The 18,712-nt window shown below is 45.7% G+C and overlaps 1 protein-coding gene across 17 annotated transcripts in view; it reads left to right on the top strand.

Annotated features, from left to right (window-relative positions):
• Lrrc55 (leucine rich repeat containing 55) overlaps positions 1-18,429 on the top strand; it is a 32,645-nt gene extending 14,216 nt beyond the window's left edge. For 2 of the 17 annotated variants that reach the window (XM_076569836.1, XM_076569835.1), the window contains exons 2-9: positions 4,029-4,136; positions 6,023-6,443; positions 9,846-9,931; positions 10,702-10,872; positions 11,551-11,774; positions 12,685-13,190; positions 13,630-14,211; positions 17,956-18,429. In XM_076569836.1, the coding sequence (XP_076425951.1) occupies positions 13,635-14,211; positions 17,956-18,191 (813 nt within the window). In that variant the 5' untranslated portion in view covers positions 4,029-4,136; positions 6,023-6,443; positions 9,846-9,931; ... (2 more) ...; positions 12,685-13,190; positions 13,630-13,634 and the 3' untranslated portion in view covers positions 18,192-18,429. Of the gene's footprint in view, positions 1-3,816; positions 4,137-6,022; positions 6,444-9,845; positions 9,932-10,701; positions 11,775-12,684; positions 14,212-17,955 lie in introns of all 17 variants that reach the window. The other 15 variants (XM_076569830.1, XM_076569831.1, XM_076569841.1 and 12 more) reach the window with 14 other exon arrangements.
• Positions 18,430-18,712: the final 283 nt, after the last annotated feature.

Below are 18,712 nucleotides of genomic sequence, written 5' to 3'. Positions count from 1 at the left end.
CATAATTCAGAGCCAGTGGTCATAGGAACAGCTCCTGAGTCTGGGTTATGGAGTAGATAGACTGGAGACACCCTTGGACAGCATCAGAATCATAAATGGAAGGTGGCTATGAAGGACTCAGCATCTGCAGACACCCACAGAGAAAGGCAGATGGAGGGAGTCAGGCAGAAAGGGTTGCAAGCAAAGTCAACAAGCTTATGACCAATACCAGAACTAACGCCTTTCTTTAAAGAAGTATTCCTCCACCACCCCAGCTGAGAACAGTTCTACCTCCCTTGTCGTTCTTATTTACTTCATTCTTTTGGAATTTCATTCACGTATACAATAAAGTATGATCTCTACCACTAATTTCCCTCTCCAACTCCTTTCATATCCCTCCAACACACACCCCTTCCAACTTCATGTCTTTGTCTTTTTTCTTTTTTCTGTCTTTTTTCCTTCTTCTTTTTTCTTTCTTTTTGATAATCTACTGTCTGATTAGTGCTATCCTATGTTCATGGGTGTGGGAACATCCACTGGTTCATGGGAAACCTACCAGTGGCCACACCCTGAAAAGTGAATGATTCCCCTTCTCCCTCTGTCAATAGTTCCTCAATGATGGGCAGAGTCTGAGGGTGCCTTCCCATCTATGCCTGAATTTTGACTGGCTTGATCTTGTGCAGGTCTTATGAAGGTCACCACAGCTGCTGTGAGCTTATGAGTATGATAACCATGTCATTAATTTTTTAAAAAGTTTTTTATATTTATGTGTGTTCAACATGATGCTTTTTCATATAGTGAAATTATCAAATGAAGCTGATTAATGTATCTATTACAAGACACAAATTTTTATGAAGATGACATCAAAGATCGAATTTCTTTGCAATTTTATTAAGTATAGTTGCTGTGCAATACAATAGACCTCCATATTTCACACAGAACTGAGATCATGTGCCATCTGCCTTTCTCTGTATCTTCTTCGTTTATCATAATGTCCTTCAGGTTCATCCATGTTGTTGCCAGTGATAATATTCCAGGATGTGCATGACATACATGTGTCACACTTGACTTACCCATTCATTCTTCAGTGGATGTTTAGGTGGATTTCGTATCCTGGCTTTGCAAATGGTGCTGCAATGAATGTGGGAGTGGAGGTTAAGTCTAAAGTAACCTGACCTCATTTCCCTTGGGTTAGCCTTCCTTTTCACCTCCTCTCCCATCCTGCATTCTCCCTTTGACACACTTTGTATCTTTTCCAGGGTTTACGATCTGTCCTCTCTGCTTCCAGCCTCCCAGAACAAGAGACTGTCTGCTTTGCTGACTGCTGCATCTCCAGCGCTCAGCATGGTCTCTTGGTCACAGATTAAGCAGGTCAATCAGTCAGCTCTCCAATTTAATAAATGCTAATTCTGCCTCTCCTGAGCTAGAGAATATCAGGCTGATGACTTAACCTCCATTCTAATGCCTTGATTTGTTTTTATCCACAGCATGTATCATCCACCAAATCATTGCATATTTCTCTCTGTGTTTACTATCTGTGTCTTCCAAACAAGAATGAAGCAAACAACAGTGTGTTTGGTTTACAATTATAGAGGATGGGCAGCCAAAATAATTACCTAGGCATCCTGGACACTGACCAATCTAAACAGAGATGCACACAGCTCGCAGGCTAATCAAACTTGGCTGTACTCCAGCACCTGAGCTGGTTCCATGTCTAGTGCCCGATAGGAGCTCAACAAATAGATGAAGCTAAGCCACCCTTTTTCAAACCCTCTGAGACTGATTTTGTACATTACAGTGACTGTGTATATATTGACTCCTTTCCATACTCACAGTGGTCTTGTGTTGGCAGCTAAGGACTAGTCAGTCTCTTTCCTCCATCCCCGGCCTGTCTCCTCCAGAGCAAAGATGACCTCCTTCCACAGGATGCAGGGTGATAGCATCTGTTTTTTCTAATTGCTACTATCCTACTATGAATCTTTTTGTTCATCCCTTCAATCCATTTCTTTCTCCTAAGAAGCAAGGGTACCTGTCTGTCTTGTCTACCAGTGGACAACAGTAGTATAGACATTAGACTTTTGGCCACTACATCTATTGGGAGCTTGCTAAGCTCTCCATGAAGTGGAAGCACAGGGAGATCTGCTAGCCTGATGCTCAAAATGGAATTCACCCATTACTGCAATGAATGCCTGAGATAGTGCTTTGGTTGCTGTGTGCTAAACCAGGGAGAGAGAAAAATAGAAAGAAAACCACTATACCTGCCCACAGATTACTCATAGTCTAGAACAGTGGCAGATAAACAGGCAATCACATTGAGAGTAGTCTTTTACTTCTGTGTTAGTAAAATTAATTTCTCAGAAAAACACTCACCAATTCAGTTTTGTGCCACTGGGAACATTTCTAAGTCTCAGAGCTGCCCGAGGTTTGCAAGATAGTGAAAGTGAGTCCAGGAAAGATTTGTCTGCAAGAATACTTGGCAGTGAAAGAACCTACCCTCCATCTACTTCTCATTCCCCATCTAGCCTTGCTTACTGGTGACAGAGGCAGGGCTCCGTGAGTGGAGATACCTGCCATACCGTGTATGAATGCACCTTTCTTTGAGACAGTTAATCATGAAATGTATGGTTTATGCTTCCAAAGCAGCCATGTCCACCTTCCCTGCACTCTCTTTTGTGCACACATCCAGAATGTATAACGCACACATACCTATGCACACTGATTGTTACGTATGCACATACACTGTACATATATGTATCACACAGCTCCATCCATGCACACAAATACACACTTGCACTCAAGTGGTCAGGAATTATATAGATTGCCAAATCTGATGCCAAAGGAATAATTTAGAGAATTGCCAAAGCAGGAAGAGGAAGAAAATGTCAAAAAGATCAAGAAATGGACCTGGGAAGGTGCGCATGCTTCCCACAAACATACAACCTCAGTTCACATCTCCAACACATAAAAAGCAGGGAGCAACAAGGCAAGCCCACTATCCCAGGGCTGGAGCAGCAGAGACAGGTGGACCTATAGGGCTTGCTGGCCAGTTAATCTATGCAAATTACTCAACTCCAGGTTTAGTGAATGGCGAGGTCTCAAAAAAAGAGATAGAGAGGGACAGAGTCTGTCAACCTCTGGCTTCCAAACGTCCACACATGAACATGTATTCAATACCACACACACACACACACACACACACACACACACACACACACACACACACACACACATGCAACAGCAATAACACCACTGAAGACCTAGAGCACAGATCCTGGAGCCAAAGAAAAGAAAGAAATTGGAAATTGGTCACAAATAAAAAAGAACAAAGGCCTCATTTGGGTTGTGGTTTCCTACTCTCCTCTATCAATTTCCTCTCCAAATAATAGTAACAATGATAGAAATAATAATTACAAAAGTCTGTTGAGAGTTTCCTATGTGCCAAACACTATGATATGTTTTTGTGGGTCATTTAATTAATAGCCTAAGTCAGGTGTTAATCTCATTTCAAAGCCCTTACTTGTAAGGTGAAGCAAGAGGTTTCAACAAATCAGCAACAGAAGCTCCTAGTTCAGTTCCATAAAATGATACTTATAATAATGGTGGGAGTGCTTCATTCACTCAGCTTTTCTAGAGGACAGAGAACTGTACCAGGTGTGGCTTCTCCGGATTCTCCCAGCAAGCCTATGAAACACATACCAAAACAATCCTCGTTTTAGACACGAAAACACTGAACACTAAGGACATGTCAGAGTTTCAGAGCACAAATCCAATGAGTGGCAAAGTGAGTGGCTAATTATTGCTTGGTGCTGGCTCATCAATGTGTTTCTCCATCTTCAGTATCACTCACTGGATGAGCTAATGTCCTACTGGTGTTCCCGTTCAAGTCACCAAGAGTTTGATCACAGACGAGAAGGCAGAAAGAACTGAAGACAGGAGGATGGAAAGGAGTGCCATGAAATGCTGCCATCCAGATAGGGTGTGCTCTTTGCAGCTGTGAACACAGCAGCACTGGATACCTGCTCAGACTGATTCTCAACTTTCCATCGCAGATGAGGAGACTCCCATGAGACCACACCCCTTCCTGAAGAGCTCATGAATGTTAATGGTTTGCAAAGGGAATGTCATCTTCTCTAATGGTGTAGCCACAGGAAGACTAGGTGAGGAGAAGAAAGAGGGGAGTGAGTGTGTGTGTGTGTGTGTGTGTGTGTGTGTGTGTGTGTGTGTGTGTGTGTGCCAACGATCAATGTTGGGTTGCTTTCCTTGATCTCTCTACACTCCATTTTTTTAGATAGGGTCTCTCAATGACCCTGAAGCTCTCCAATTAGGCAGAATTGACCTGTCATTGAGTTTCCGGGACCCACCTGTCTCCACCTTCCCAGTGTGTGACTTTTTTACAAGGCTGATGGGAATCTGAGTTCAGATCTTCATGCTTGTGGGACAAGTACTTTACAGACTAAGCCATTTTCCCAGTTTCTACCATCCATCCCCTTTGATTAGTATGAAGGCTGCTGATTAGTAACTTAATCACAGAAGTAACAACCAACCCTACTCACCTATCCCGCCCAGAAGGTAGTCATTTTGAGGACTATGTTAGTTTCTATGGCTATTATGACAAATTACTACAAAATTAGTGACTTTAAAAAGTAAATTTATTTTCTCACAGTTCTAGAAATTGGAGCCTCTGGTGGGTCACCAAGATTATATTCCTTCTGGAATATCTGAAGAGAGTCTATTTCATGGTTCTCTACAGGCTTTAGAGACTACCTGTGTCTCTCAGTTCATGGTCCCTTCCTCCATCTTCAAATCGGGGAGTGTGATACCTCCAACCTTCACTTCATCTTCCTCTCCTTTGTCCCTTATACCTCTTTCTTTTCTTTGTAAGGACCCTTAGGCTTACATCAGAGCCATGTGAATCATCCAGAACAATCTTCCCACCTCCATTTAAGCACATCTACAAAGTCCCCTGTGCCCTAAAAGGTTACGTATGCACAGGTATTAGTCTCTCTGCCAAAGGATAGAAAATAGTACCACATGTCTTTGCATTAGAGCAAAGTACATATTGCATCCATTTGTTAAAAAATACATTTGTGGCATCCTCAATATATTTTATATGTGTCATTTCAAATATTTGTACCTAAAATCTATTTTCCATTGAGTTTCTCTCTGTTCTCTCCTGTTTTATCACATTTCTTTCTATAAAACCTTGTTTTTCAATGCTGTGTTTTTGACAAATGCAATCTTATTCCTAATGGCATTGCCTCTTTCCTTACACAAGAAGATGCCTCCTCTCACAGCTAGGATTAATGTGTTACTCTCCTCTCTTCCTAGCTTGTGTTTTTGTTATTGTCTTTGCAATATATGGAAAAAATGAAGCATAGACCTGGTATCTTAATAGCATTCTTACTCTGAGATTGTGTTCAACATTGTTGGCTTGTTTTCCATTTTTCATGCTCTGTCTGATGGTAGTGAGAACCACTTGCTAAGCACATGGTACATCTGTGGTCATTTTTTCAAAGCATTCATATTGAATAATGCCACTGAGTGGTTTTCAGCGTGCAATCTGTACTTTATCCTTTTAGTTAAGCAAATCTCCCGTCATTAATCTAAGCATATCCCAATATTGTCATCATCACCATTGTCTTAGTAACATCATCTGTGCATTCTTGACCAGGTTTTCCCCAGATGGCTTTCATTTCCAGCTCCCCAGTTTCTGCTAAACGCTTCATTAAGTTATAATAATCTAGCAAAAGCCATCTTTCCTATTTTTACACTTTCCCAGCAATATGAGAAATCAGCTTTCCATTTTCTCTTCTATTATCATTCTCCTAACATGTCATAGTTTTCCCTGAACAAATTTGTATGTGATATATTAAATTAATCCTCATTTGTTTAAATTTTTTTTCTGTCATTGTTACAACTAATTTGTCATGCATTCAGGAAATCATAATAATGAAAATGATTTTTCAACTGATTTCATTTTCTCCAGCTCCCTTACTGATTTCTACAAATTTTCACAATAGAATGTTTTGTTTTTCTTTTCCAGAAAAGGTCTGGAGTAGTATGGAGTGGCCTCAAATTAACTGAAGACAACCTTGAAATTCTAATTCTCTTGCCTTCACTTCCTGGGATTACAGACATGTACCTCCATGCCCAGTTCATGAGAGGCTGGGAACCAAATCCGGGGCTTCATACATGCTCACCAGACATTCTATCAGTTGAGCTACAAAATTCTTTACAGTCCAGAGACTCCACAACATGCAAGAAACCCTGAAAAGACATATGTCATGAATTCATCATATTGCTAATTGACCCCCACTGCCTGCTATGCAAGAGATTGTCACTATGCAAGGACAACCAGGTGACCAACCACCCAGCACAGTGTCTCAACAGGGGTTTGTTACTTCTACATTGAGGACTCTCACCTCAGTCCATATGGATGGGAGAAGGGCTCATGAGGTTTTGGGGTAAGAACTTGGTGAGGGGGAGTCGTTGTCATTTGTATACCTACTGGTGAGGCTCCAATGAGTAATTTCACACTCGTGGTCATGAGAATAGCCCTAGGGACTTGTAGGAAAGAAAGAGGAGTTGATGGGATAGGAGAAAGATATATAGATATATAGATATATATCTTTATATGATATATATCTATATATGATTTCCTATAACCATATAGGAAAAGGAATCATTGTAGATAGGACAATGTTAATGAATAAATAAATTTAATTAATACAAAATAAACAAATAAAATAATGAGTTCCAATTAAGCCATTACAAGGGCTAGATTGAAAACAAGAATAAACTTTAATAAATAACAGTTAAAAAAAAAAACTTACAGCATTTCTAAAGCTGTTTCCTACTTAAAACTGTTCCCCTGGTTGACAGTACTGGAGGAGAAAAGAAAGGAAGGGAGGAAGAAGAGAAGGAGGGAGGAAGGGAGGGAAGCAAAGAGCAGAGAAAGGAAGAAAGGGAGAAAGAAGAGATAGAGGAGGGGGAGGAAGAAGAAAAGAAGAAAGAGATCTCAAGTAAATGCAGGAAATGCCAGGTGGGCGTCAGATTCGCATGAAGTCTTCTCCCTGCTGCTCTTGCAAACGGACTATTTTCATGTTAAGCTTCAGATACATCCTCCAGTAAATAAACCTGCTTCATTTTGTTGAAGGCACTATCTCTTAAACTTATTTTGAACAAGCATTTTTTTCCCACAGTACATTGTGTGCCACAAAACACCAATTTAGGATTCACAGAAGCCCTTAATGAGTCAAAAAATGATTAAAAGTAAAAAAGATGCTTCAGATATTTCTACTTCATTGAACTTCACATTTACAGAAGATATATTACATGCTGCCATGGTTTTCTCTAATCAAGGTTTCTTGTAAATCTCGAGGCTCACCTTGTGTGAGGATACATTCGAATCGTCAGCAAACACGACTGTTTTCCTTTGTCGCCTGTTTTCATGCAAATTAATGTCTTCCTTTGTGCATAACTATTCAGCAGTGTTTCACCGATCTTCTTATTTGTTCACTTGACAAGCCTATCTGTAGTGCTGTGTGCTGGTTAAATGCTTTATTGGTACAGCATGCCTGTGAGATGCCCCAGGGCTCAGGTGTCATTATCCTGCTCCACAAGTAGAAAACTGAAGTTCCCAATGAGCAAGCAGTGTAGCCTAGGTCGTGTGTGTGTGTGTGTGTGTGTGTGTGTGTGTGTGTGTGTGTGTGTGTGTGTGTATTTTACATACCAGCCACAGTTTCCCCTCCCTCCTCTCTTCCCGTTCCCTCTCCCCACCTCCCCTCTACCCTTCCCCCCATACACTCCTCCTTTCAGAAAGGAGCAGACCTCCCATGAGAGTCAACAAAGCATGGCAACTTGGTCCAAGTTGAGGCAGGACCAAGCTCCTCCCCCTGCATCAAGGCTAAGCTAGGCATCCCAGCATGAGGAATAGGTTCCAAAAAGCCAATTTATGTGCAAGGCACAGGTTCTGATCCCACTGCTAGGGGGCCCCACAAGCAGACCAAGCTACACAACTGTCACCCACATGCAAAGGGTCTAGGTCAGTCCCATTGCAGGCTCCCTAGCTGTCGGTCCAGAGTCCCTGAGCTCCCACTAGCTCAAGTCAGCTGTTTCTGTGGGGTTCTCCTTCATCATCTTGACAACCCCCTTCCACCCCCCCTCTGCCTGCTCCCACTCGCTCATATAATCCCTCCTCCCTCTCTTCAACTGGACTCCCAGAGTTCAGCCAGTGCTTGGCTGTGGATCACTGCATCTGCTTCCATCAGTTACTGATGAAGGCTCTATGATGACAATTAGGGTAGTCACCAACCTGAATACAGGAGGTCATTTCAGGCACCCTCTCCTCTATTGCTAGGAGTCTTAGCTGGGATCATCCTTGTGGATTTCTGGGAGTTTCCCTGGCACCAGGTTTCTCCATAACCCCATAATTGGCCCCTCTATCAAGATACCTCTTTCATTACTCTCCCCCTCCATGCTGTCCTTAACTGGACTGGACGAACAGGATTCCTCCTGTTCCCATCTCCCCATCCCCTCCACTCCATGCCGCCCCGCCCCCACTTTACCCAGGAGAGCTCATCTATTTCCCCTTCCCAGGAGAATCCCTCTAAGGGTTCTCCTTTTGCCCTCTACCACTGAACTAAATCCCCAGCCCCAATTTTTTGAGGCGAGGCAACTCACTGGTTTGAGTAGGCTGGCTAGTTGGTGAATCCCCAGGACCCTCTTGTTTCTACTGCCATGGCCACCCACACTGGGCTTTCAGACATGAAGCTCATCTTTCACGTGGGTGCTGGGAATCCAAACTCAGGCCCTTGTCTTTACCCAGCAAGTAGTTTACCGGTTAAGCCGTCTGCCTGCCCACCCCCCATTTTTTAAGGAAACCAACTATATTTTTTTTCTTTTAGCCACATTAGTTCTTATTGTAACTGTAAATTTCATATCATGAAAGGGAAAAAAATTCTAAATTTTTTGTCTTATTTTTAGTCAACACTAAATGTTCGACTGTGAATACCTTTCTCTGCCTTTCATAATTATTTTTCATGATTCTCTCCAGTGAGATTTTGTTTCCAAGCATTTTTAATTAGTAAAATGAGATGACAGCTTTGCATTCCAGAGGCCAACCATCCTCAGTTACAACTGGGCTAGGATCAGTATTGTATTTCGAAATGGATAAATAAGATTTAACAACCACCACCTTGCTTTGAGGATGGAGGAGATACTAACCTCATGAGTCAGTATCTTAGCATCAGGGCACAAGTGTTCACAAATCAGTTGCATATTGCTCGGCACTAGACACTATAAAAGGCAAAAGGCTGCACAATAGGGAGAGTGTCTGTAAGGTGACCTTCTATGACTACATATGAAGGGGAGCCCTGTAGATAGGATGAGGTCACTTGATCTAGAGAACTTCTTAAATGCCCAGAACCTGTATAAGTTCACATTTCTTCTCTAGAACATTATTTTGTTCCCCTCTCCATAGAGTCAATGTCCATATCCATATCTCTCTCTCTCTCTCTCTCTCTCTCTCTCTCTCTCTCTCTCTCTGTGTGTGTGTGTGTGTGTGTGTGTGTGTGTGTGTGTGTGTGTGTGTGTACCATGCAGGTGCAGGTACATGTAGTGGAGAGGTCAACCTTGGATGGTATTCATTCCTTAGGAGTTTTTTGAGACAGCCCTGGGGTTAGAAGGTTGCATCACTACATCAGCTTTTCGCTTGGCTGCTAAGGGTAGAACTCAGGTTCTTTACCAACTAAGCCATCTTCCCAATCCTACCTCCATTTCCTAAGGTAGAAACTACCATCTTGTTAATTGTTTGGTACACAGTAAATGTTCAAAAAGTTATTTGTTTTGTTTTGTTTTGTTTTAAGGAAAAGAAAACAAGTGTGGTGGTTGTAATCCAACAGCACTTGGGAGGCAGGAAGACTGAGAATTCAAGGCCAGCCTGGACTGCGTAGTAAGACCCCGATGCAGGGGTGGTGAGGGGAGAAGAGAAAAAAGGGGAGAAGAGGAGAGAGAAGGGGAAGGGAGGGGGAGGGAAAGCCAGCTATTTGTTCAAACCAACTAGCCAAGCCAATTTGTAAATGCTGCCCCACTGAATAAGAGACTTGCTCAAGGAAAGAGGGATTGTGACATGTCACCTTCACATGAACTCAGCGTAGAGTGTGGGAGGACGCTCCTAAAGGGAACAAAGCAGCCAAAGGGATTCCTGGGGCTCTTGGAAAGAAGAAAGAAGCATAATATTTTTTTTTATCATGTGCAATATGTGCAGTACAAATACATATGTGTGTCCATGCTCATATGTGTCGTGGCACATGTATATAATAGTGCATGTGTGTGCACATGTTACACATGCATGTGGAGGTCAGAGGTGTCATCCACAATAATTCTACACCTTGTGCATTGAGGCGAGGACTCTTGAACCCAGAGCCCTCAGTTCATCTAGTCTCTCTAGCTAGTTGGCCATGGGGATCCCATGCCTACCTTCCATGCACTAGGATTACAAGGAGGCTGCCACAAATATCAGGCATCTACCTGGGTGCTGAGGATGGAAAGTCCAGTCTTTGTGTTTGTATTACAATTTTTTTTTTTTTACCTGCTGAGCCATCACCCTCACCCAAGAGCATAATACTTGCCTGGCCATTTCCATTCCCTAATGATAAATCCAAATTTCTGTAGAAGCCCAGCTGCCCTCACCTGAACTAGCCAATTGTTTGCATTCCCCAGGGCTCTCAGATCAACCAGCACTCCAGCCAAAGCTCCTAACTCCTGAGAGTTCATGGGGTAAGGACTTAGATAGAAGGAGCAGAGGAAACAAGTCACCTGGGATTCTTCCCAATAAGTCTTCGTCCAGTCACGTGGCACTGGGAACCAAAGGACACTCAGACCTGGAGAGAGGTATACTATAGCAGCTAACAGAGAGTGTTTGCCCATCAGGTGAGCAAACACCGAGAATCAACCATGTTCCTTTCTTCTTTTCATCCTTGTCTTCATTGTTCTCATCCATTTTGCTCTTTTCCACCCCATTAAATTCCTTTCTCCATATTCTGCTCTTCTATCCCTTTGGGGTCTGATGCACTTAAACTCTCCTTGCTCCATCTAAGATTCCACACCAGTGCTCTGCCCATTCCATTCTTTCCTGCTGAACCCTCTTGCCTTCTCTCCGCTGCAGGTTCCTCTCCCTTCACCCCTGTCCTAGGGCTGTCTACCTTCCTCTTCTTTCTTCCCCTTACCCTACCACTAGGACCCTGAGCGTGGCTGTGAATGCACCAGGAGTACTTCATTCTCCCCTCTCATCTTGATGGGGTCTATAGCCAGTTCTCCTGTTGCTCAGAGATGTGGAGGCAGTTGCTAAGAGACAGTGAAACGTCATTACCTGGCCCTCGAGGAAAAAAGGGGAGCGAAAAAGAGAGAGAGGAGGGGAGAGGGATGGAGGGAGGGGGAGAGAGGGAGAGAGGGAGGAGGGAGGGGAAGACCTGGCTCTGGCGGAAGCCACACACCAAGGCAGCCTCGGCACCGGCTGAGTTTCCCAAGAGGCATTCAGATTCTGTGAACTTTCTAAGCATCCTCTCTCAGATTTCCCTTCAGTGTAAAAGAAGGGGCACAGGGACCACAGGACAGGAAAACGCAGAAGATGCTGGCCTGGGATCCAGGAGACGTGGAAGAGGAGAGTCGGGGGAGGGGAAGAGCCCAGTAGGCAATCTGTTCGGAAGCTAGCAAGCAAAGAAGCGGGGATTCCAGGATGAGGGAGGCAGAGCCGTTTGTCTGCTGCAGATTGATGTCTGTGTCCTTGGAACAGAGTGAGTAGTCTCCCGAGGGTCTGTGGGAGTAGAGCAGGAGACCCTGAGGCTGAGAAAATTGAGTCTGTATAAGGTGGTGCCGGGGTGATTTCCCAGTGGTGAGACTGATGCTCCGGAGCAGTGGGGAACAGGGTGGGAAAGGACCGAGGGGATAAAAGGGTGGGGGTTGTGGGGGGTAAGTGAGGACAGCAGGTGGGTAAAAGAGAAGCTGAGGCCACAGAGGGTGAGGGATGAGCCGCGGGGTGAGGCCCTGGGTGGGATCCCTTTGCTAGACCAAGTATGTGTGTGGGCTTAAGAGGGAGGCTGGGAGCTGGAGACTGGAACGGAACAGGATGCTGGGGTTAGGGCTGTGTGGTGGTGTAAAAGATGCTGGGGGCACAGTGGGGAGGGGGCTCTGCAAGAGTGTGTGCAGAAAGAAACTACAAAAGTGTGAGAGTGTGTGTGTGTTCGTGAGTCCGTGTGCGTGGTGTGTGTGTGTGTGTGTGTGTGTGCGTGTGTAAGAAAGAGAGGGGGACAGAGAGAGGCTGAAAGTGTTTGGGGGGGGGGTATACAAACCACCAGAGCGCGGATGCGTGTTTTTCTTAGGGAGTTGTTCAGGGTGGGGTGTTCAGTGCTCACAAGGGTGGAGCTATGAGCAAGAGAAAAAAAAAATGCATCCAGCTCCGGACAGAAACCTGGGAGAAGGATTTTAGGTCAGGTGGATAGAGTGAGTAGGTGACTGGAGGCTGGGCTCTGCGCTCACCGTGGTCCTCATCGGGAAGATAGTAAGCAAGGCACTTTGTGGTTGGGGACGAAGGTTCAAAGAAGAAAGAAATGAGAAATAAAAGAGGAGAGGGGGAAGACAAAGGTAAGGGGACAGAGATATAGGGGACTCTCCATGCCTCTGCCTGAACGCTTTTCTTGTTGACAGAGTGAATTCTGCCTCTGCCTGCTGCGTGCACAGCTGTGGTGATACCTTGAAGACATAGATAATGCTTTCCTAACTGACCCCTACCTGTGCCTCCAGAACTCATGGCTTCTTCCAGATTCAGTGGCCCAGATAGTGGGTATCACTCGGGACTCACCCCTCTCTGGGCAGCAAAGAGCATCCCTTGAGATTCCAGAGGCCAATGAGACTAAACAGTCAGGCTTTCTTTCAGGAGGCCATGAGAACATTCTTCTCCAAGGCCCCTTCCTAAATCTCTGGCCCCAGGTCTTTTGTGAACTCATGCCCGCTGGATCACCAGGGGAAACGGCCTCTGAGACCTTGGAAGCTGGAGATCCAGGTGCAGTTCTGACTTCTTAATCAGTCCCAGCCCTAGGACAGAGCTTAAGTTTTCTCAGAAGAAGTGCCAGGACCTTTAAAGGCCACCTTTCATCTCTCTCACATCGTCCCTCCCACCACTCAGACCAGCACCCAGAGGAAGCACCCAGCAGGTATGAGTGACAGGGGCACAAAAGATCTGCAGGGACCCTTGCAGAACCTGCTGAGGGCTGCCCCAGCTTGGTCCTTGTTCCCCTCATTTCTCAAGCTTTGATCACGCTTTCAGACCCTAGGGTATCTCAGCTGGGTCCTTGCTCCCCAGGCTCCACAAAAGGGACATCCTGTGGATCTTGGGAAGTCTTGGGTGCTTAGAGGCTCCCAAGGAAGTCTTCAACTATGATAGCACACTCTCAGAAGCCCCACCTCCCAGACTCAGGCCTCTAATGTAGCAGCCTCCCTGTACCTTGACTGTTGAACCTAGGGACACAGCTCTCATGGGCTCCCTACAGTATTGCTGTTGCCAGCTGCCAAAGATGGGTGACACCTGGGCCCAGCTTCCCTGGCCCGGGCCTCCGCACCCAGCCTTGTTGCTGGTCTTCTTCCTCTTGGCAGCTGAAATGATGCAGTCTGATGCCGGTACCAGTTGCCCAGTCCTTTGTACATGTCGTAACCAAGTAGTGGACTGCAGCAGCCAGCGGTTGTTCTCCGTACCCCCGGACCTGCCAATGGACACCCGCAACCTCAGCCTGGCCCACAACCGCATTGCAGCGGTGCCGCCGGGCTATCTCACATGCTACATGGAACTCCGTGTGCTGGATTTGCGCAACAACTCCTTGATGGAGCTGCCGCAGGGCCTCTTTCTCCATGCCAAGCGCTTAGCACACCTGGATCTGAGCTACAACAACCTCAGCCATGTGCCAGCCGACATGTTCCGGGAGGCTCATGGACTGGTGCATATCGACCTGAGCCACAACCCCTGGCTACGGAGGGTGCACCCCCAGGCCTTCCAGGGCCTCGTGCATCTCAGAGACCTGGACCTCAGCTATGGTGGCCTGGCTTTCCTAAGCCTTGAAGCCCTTGAGGGCCTCCCAGGGCTGGTAACCCTGCAGATCGGGGGTAACCCGTGGGTGTGCGGCTGCACCATGGAGCCCTTGCTGAAGTGGCTGCGAAATCGGATACAACGCTGTACAGCGGGTAAGGGAGGTAACTGGGCTGGTCATCAGGGGGAGGGTTTCTAGAGGTAATGTCCCCCCCCAAAAAAAAGGTGGTGATACTGTGTGCACACCTCTCTTTTGTGCAAAAAGTATTTGCTAAATATGTAGGATGCATGCTGACTACTAGAGAAATTCAATTGCGAAAGCATCAGACATCCCTTGCCTCTGTGGTACCTAGGATCAGAGAGAGGAAGAAGACACATGACAAGCAGAGTAGGAGAAGCTGGTCATTGCTGGTATTTGTTGGACTTTTGCCGTGAGCAGAGACCTTGGCGTCCAGTATCTAAGTGAACCCCCGTTTTTATTATCCCCATTCTACAGGTGAAGGAGCTGAGATGTAGACCGTAAGAAGGCTTTCCCAGAGTCACTCCCTTGGAAATTGGCAGAGCCGTAGATAAAAACACATTCATTTGACTTCTACTCTACTCTAACGCTTGTCAGTGCCGAGAAAACCCTGAAAGAAACAATCATGACTAATCCTATTTATTTTAGTACTTACTATGTGCCAGGCCTTATTCTAAGCGTATTTCATGTGTTGGCTCCTCTTATCCTCATAAGAACCCTAATGAGGAGGAAACAGAAGCAGAGAAAAATTTAGTAGCTTGGTCAAAATCACACAACTAGCACATGTTGGAGCGAGGATCCAAACCCTGGCAGTGTGGCTGTTCTCTGGCTGTACTGTCAAGAATCAGGTCCTGAACTAAATAACCAAGCTCTGGGCTGGCCAAATGGCCTTAGCAGAGTCTTCAAGGTTTATGCATGGGGTGGGCATCTGGGGAGAAGGGCTGAAATGAGGCAGTTTAACTGGAAAGTCCCAACCAGAGAATGGACTGAGACCTGAAAGAGCCAGTGTCACAGAAGTTTGGTGGGTCCTAGTCTCATCCAGTGGTGTTGAGACCTGGCCCAGAGGCACTAAAGTTTAGCCATACTCCCAGCCACCAATGCACTTATGGTATAGCACCCAGCCTTGGCATCAGAACAATAGGAGTTGCTGGAGCCCCATCCCAGGAATTCCCTAGAGCCTAAGTTCAGCATACTCAAGGGGAAAAAATAAAACAATGCTGAATGAGGCAAGAGGGAGAGGACTGAGTGGGGAGCCCAAGACTAAAATAACTTAGGGGGGCTGTGGGTCACGATTCCAGCGTTTCCACAGAGCTGTGGGAGGAAGTTCTCCAGTACCAAAATAGCAGGAGACTGAGATGGGGTGATGGTGGGGACTAGGATGGGGAGGCTGCCTAGAGCCATCTCCCTACCAACCCAATCTCTCTGTAAGCTGTGCCTCCCTCCCTCTTGTCACTATTGACAGAAAGAGCCTTCAGAGGCACTCAGCTCTCCTCACAGTAGGGATTCCTCTTCTGCTGGGATCTCCAGGGGTTCCTGCTGCCCTGCCAAAGACCTGGCTGCCTCAGAGAGGAGGAGATGAGACCAGCTCCTGTCATTGTAGACTTATACATCAACTCAGGCAAGGGACCTGAGCTCTCCCCCACAGGAGTGAGAAGCCCAGTTCCCATACGTGAAGGCTTACACAGAAGGGGACTGGAGCCTCCAGGAGACAGGAGAACCTCAGGCCCCAGCAGTGCGGCCTCAGACATTACTGCGGGTGAGGCACTCGAGCTCCAGAGAACAGTGGTGGTCCTCAGGCCCCCGTCCTTCTCCACAGAGGACAGGTTACGTTTCCTCTTAGAGGCCAAAGCTTGCTAGAGTATGTAGACCTGGATGATGTCATTCCCTTAGACATTTTTTTTTATCACTTCCTCTCTTTTCTCCTACTGAAATTCCCCTATTATCCATGCTGGGAGACAGAATTCAAACATAGACTTGAGAGAGCCACTGGGATATAATCTGATTTCGAGACTGATCTCTTGATTTCCAGAGAACTTTCTCAGCCCATCACCTCCCACCTTGTGTGGCTACTGTGTGCCCTCAGCCTTCTCTAGCTGGTCTGCATTGTCTCACTGCAGCTTTACATAGATACACAATCAACTCTGGAAGTTGATGTCTTCTAGAGTCCCTGGAGAGCTTCTTGTGAGTCAACTCCAGATACGACCAGGATCTAATCAGTCTACAGTCCTGTGCAAACAGTATACTGGGATTGACTCAACCCATGATTTGAGGGAAACTGCATTCTTATCCCAAACATGAACACACACACACACACACACACACACACACACACACACTTTTAAGGCTAATAATATGTATGCATATCCATCTGTCAAAAGGATCAATCCAGACCCATCACTTTGTTCTTTGCCCTCAAACCTGTATAATCAATAGCAAGCATTGACACAGCCTGTATTTTTATACACTAATTTTTAAAGCTTTACATTGACTTGCTTGGAAAGTTTAGATTGGATTATTCCCTTGTTATAAAGACAACACAGAAGAGACAGAAAAAAATAAACAAGATTTGCCCAAGGTTAGAGCCTCAATTAGTATTTTTATCCTGACCCAAGACATAGGTGTTACTCTGAAGCTATTGCCCAGATCTGTGGGTGGAATTGTCTCTGAGGGCCACTCTCACTCCCCAAACAGATAAGATTAGACCACTGACAACCATCATGCACTTGTTTAAGTGACCCTAAAGGATTGTTTCACAAGGCTGGGGAGGAAAGCCATCCCACTAAAGGAGCGGCTTCTTCCCTCCAATGTCTGAGTATAGAATATAACCCCAAGTTGACACCTGAGAGACCCAACTATGATGATTATAAAGGGCATGCACTTTACCTAATGTTTAGTATGCACTAGAAGCATTTGTGTGTTTTAGTTCTCTAAATCCTGCCTACAATTACCGAAGACAGATATTGTTGTCACTTGACAGATACAGAGGGACTAAATATTCACAGTCACACAACTGATGAGGGGTGAGGAGATTCACAGTCAGGTGTTATCTCCAGAGGCTATGCTCTTGACTGTATTCTCCAGGAAAAAAAAAATGTGAGCTAGTAACAAGACACAAGGCTTTTAAATTAAAGTCCCACATCCATTTAAGAAAGACCCATTGAGTGCTTACAACAAAGAGATGCTGTTCTGGGGCTGAGGCTGCTGTGGGAGAAGCATATCTTCAAGGGAGGAGAGACAGTGACAAAATTGTCAGGCAAGGACACCATAGGGAAAAATAAAGCAGAATGGGTATGACAGTGAGTGTGGTGGAAACCGGTGTGGTGTGCTCCCAAGGAAAGGCATCACTAAGCAGGTTGTATTGAACAAAGTCACAAAGGAAGTGAGAGAATGGGCTATATGGAGACCTAGAACAGAATCTTCATAACAAGGTCCCCCCTTCCTATCTAAGAGGAGACATGCTTGGGGCCATGGAGGAATGATAGAGATGTGTCTCTGGAGCAGAAAAGCTAAGAAAATAAAGGGCTGGGGAAGTGTCCTTGGCACCCTAAGGGGGCTGTTGGCTTCCTCTCTGTGTGCAAATGAGAAGCCAAAAGAATGTACAGAGCAGAGAGTGACATGTCCAGACTTCAGGCTTTATGTCTCACAAAAGTCCCAGATCCACCATTGGAAGTAACCATAAGACTTTCCACAGACACTCAACCATATGACAGGTAATTTTTCACATTTATAAAAATAGGTAAAAATGCTTTGCTGGTTGCTGAGATGATAAGTATATTTGAGGCATATTGGTGAAATCTAGTGACTGTCTGGAAGGCATGGGAGATTCTCCCATCCCTTCTCTCCCAAAGGAGCCTCACCCTGCTTGGGTTCTGTGTTGCAGATTCTCAGCTGGCGGAGTGTCGGGGACCCCCTGAAGTTGAGGGTGCCCCCCTCTTTTCACTCACTGAAGAGAGCTTCAAGGCCTGCCACCTGACTCTAACCCTGGATGATTACCTTTTCATCGCGTTTGTGGGTTTTGTGGTCTCCATCGCTTCTGTGGCCACCAACTTCCTCCTGGGCATCACAGCCAACTGCTGTCACCGCTGGAGCAAGGCCAGTGAAGAAGAAGAGATTTGACACAGGTGCCTCTCATCCCTCCATGCTGCTGCCACTGGTGTTGACCACTGGACACCTGGGATCATGGTGCCCTGGCCACCTCCATCATAGCTCAGACAAGGTTGGGAAACTAACTTTGTGTGAGCATCCATCCACTTTGGGCCAGGCACTGTGCTAGCAACTGGGAATGAAAGACACATCTAACCAAGTCCCTGCCCTTCAGGTACTTACTTTTAATAAAGAAAGCAATTCCAAAACATCCTTTTATGACAAAATGTCAGTGCTGAGCACAGTGTTAGGGAAGCCCAGAGGAGGGTCCATCATCTGTGCCTCAAAAGTCCAAGAAGAATTGCAAGAATGATCTGCTAAGTAGATAGAGAAAGGATGACCAGAGCAAATGATAGGGCTTACTGTGCAGGGTATGTCGAGAGAGCAACACACTGTTCCTTGTGGCCTAAGTGTGTAGAGGAGGTGTACGCAAAAGCAAAACTTCCCTCTGACACTCAATTTTCCAGTCCCCACTGTAGCCTGCCACTGCCCTC

Source organism: Peromyscus maniculatus, chromosome 4 (genome assembly GCF_049852395.1).
Source record: "Peromyscus maniculatus bairdii isolate BWxNUB_F1_BW_parent chromosome 4, HU_Pman_BW_mat_3.1, whole genome shotgun sequence".
In the NCBI taxonomy this organism is placed as follows: Eukaryota; Metazoa; Chordata; class Mammalia; order Rodentia; family Cricetidae; genus Peromyscus; species Peromyscus maniculatus.
Note: the sequence above shows the minus strand (reverse complement) of the source record. Positions and strands in the feature narration are given on the sequence as shown.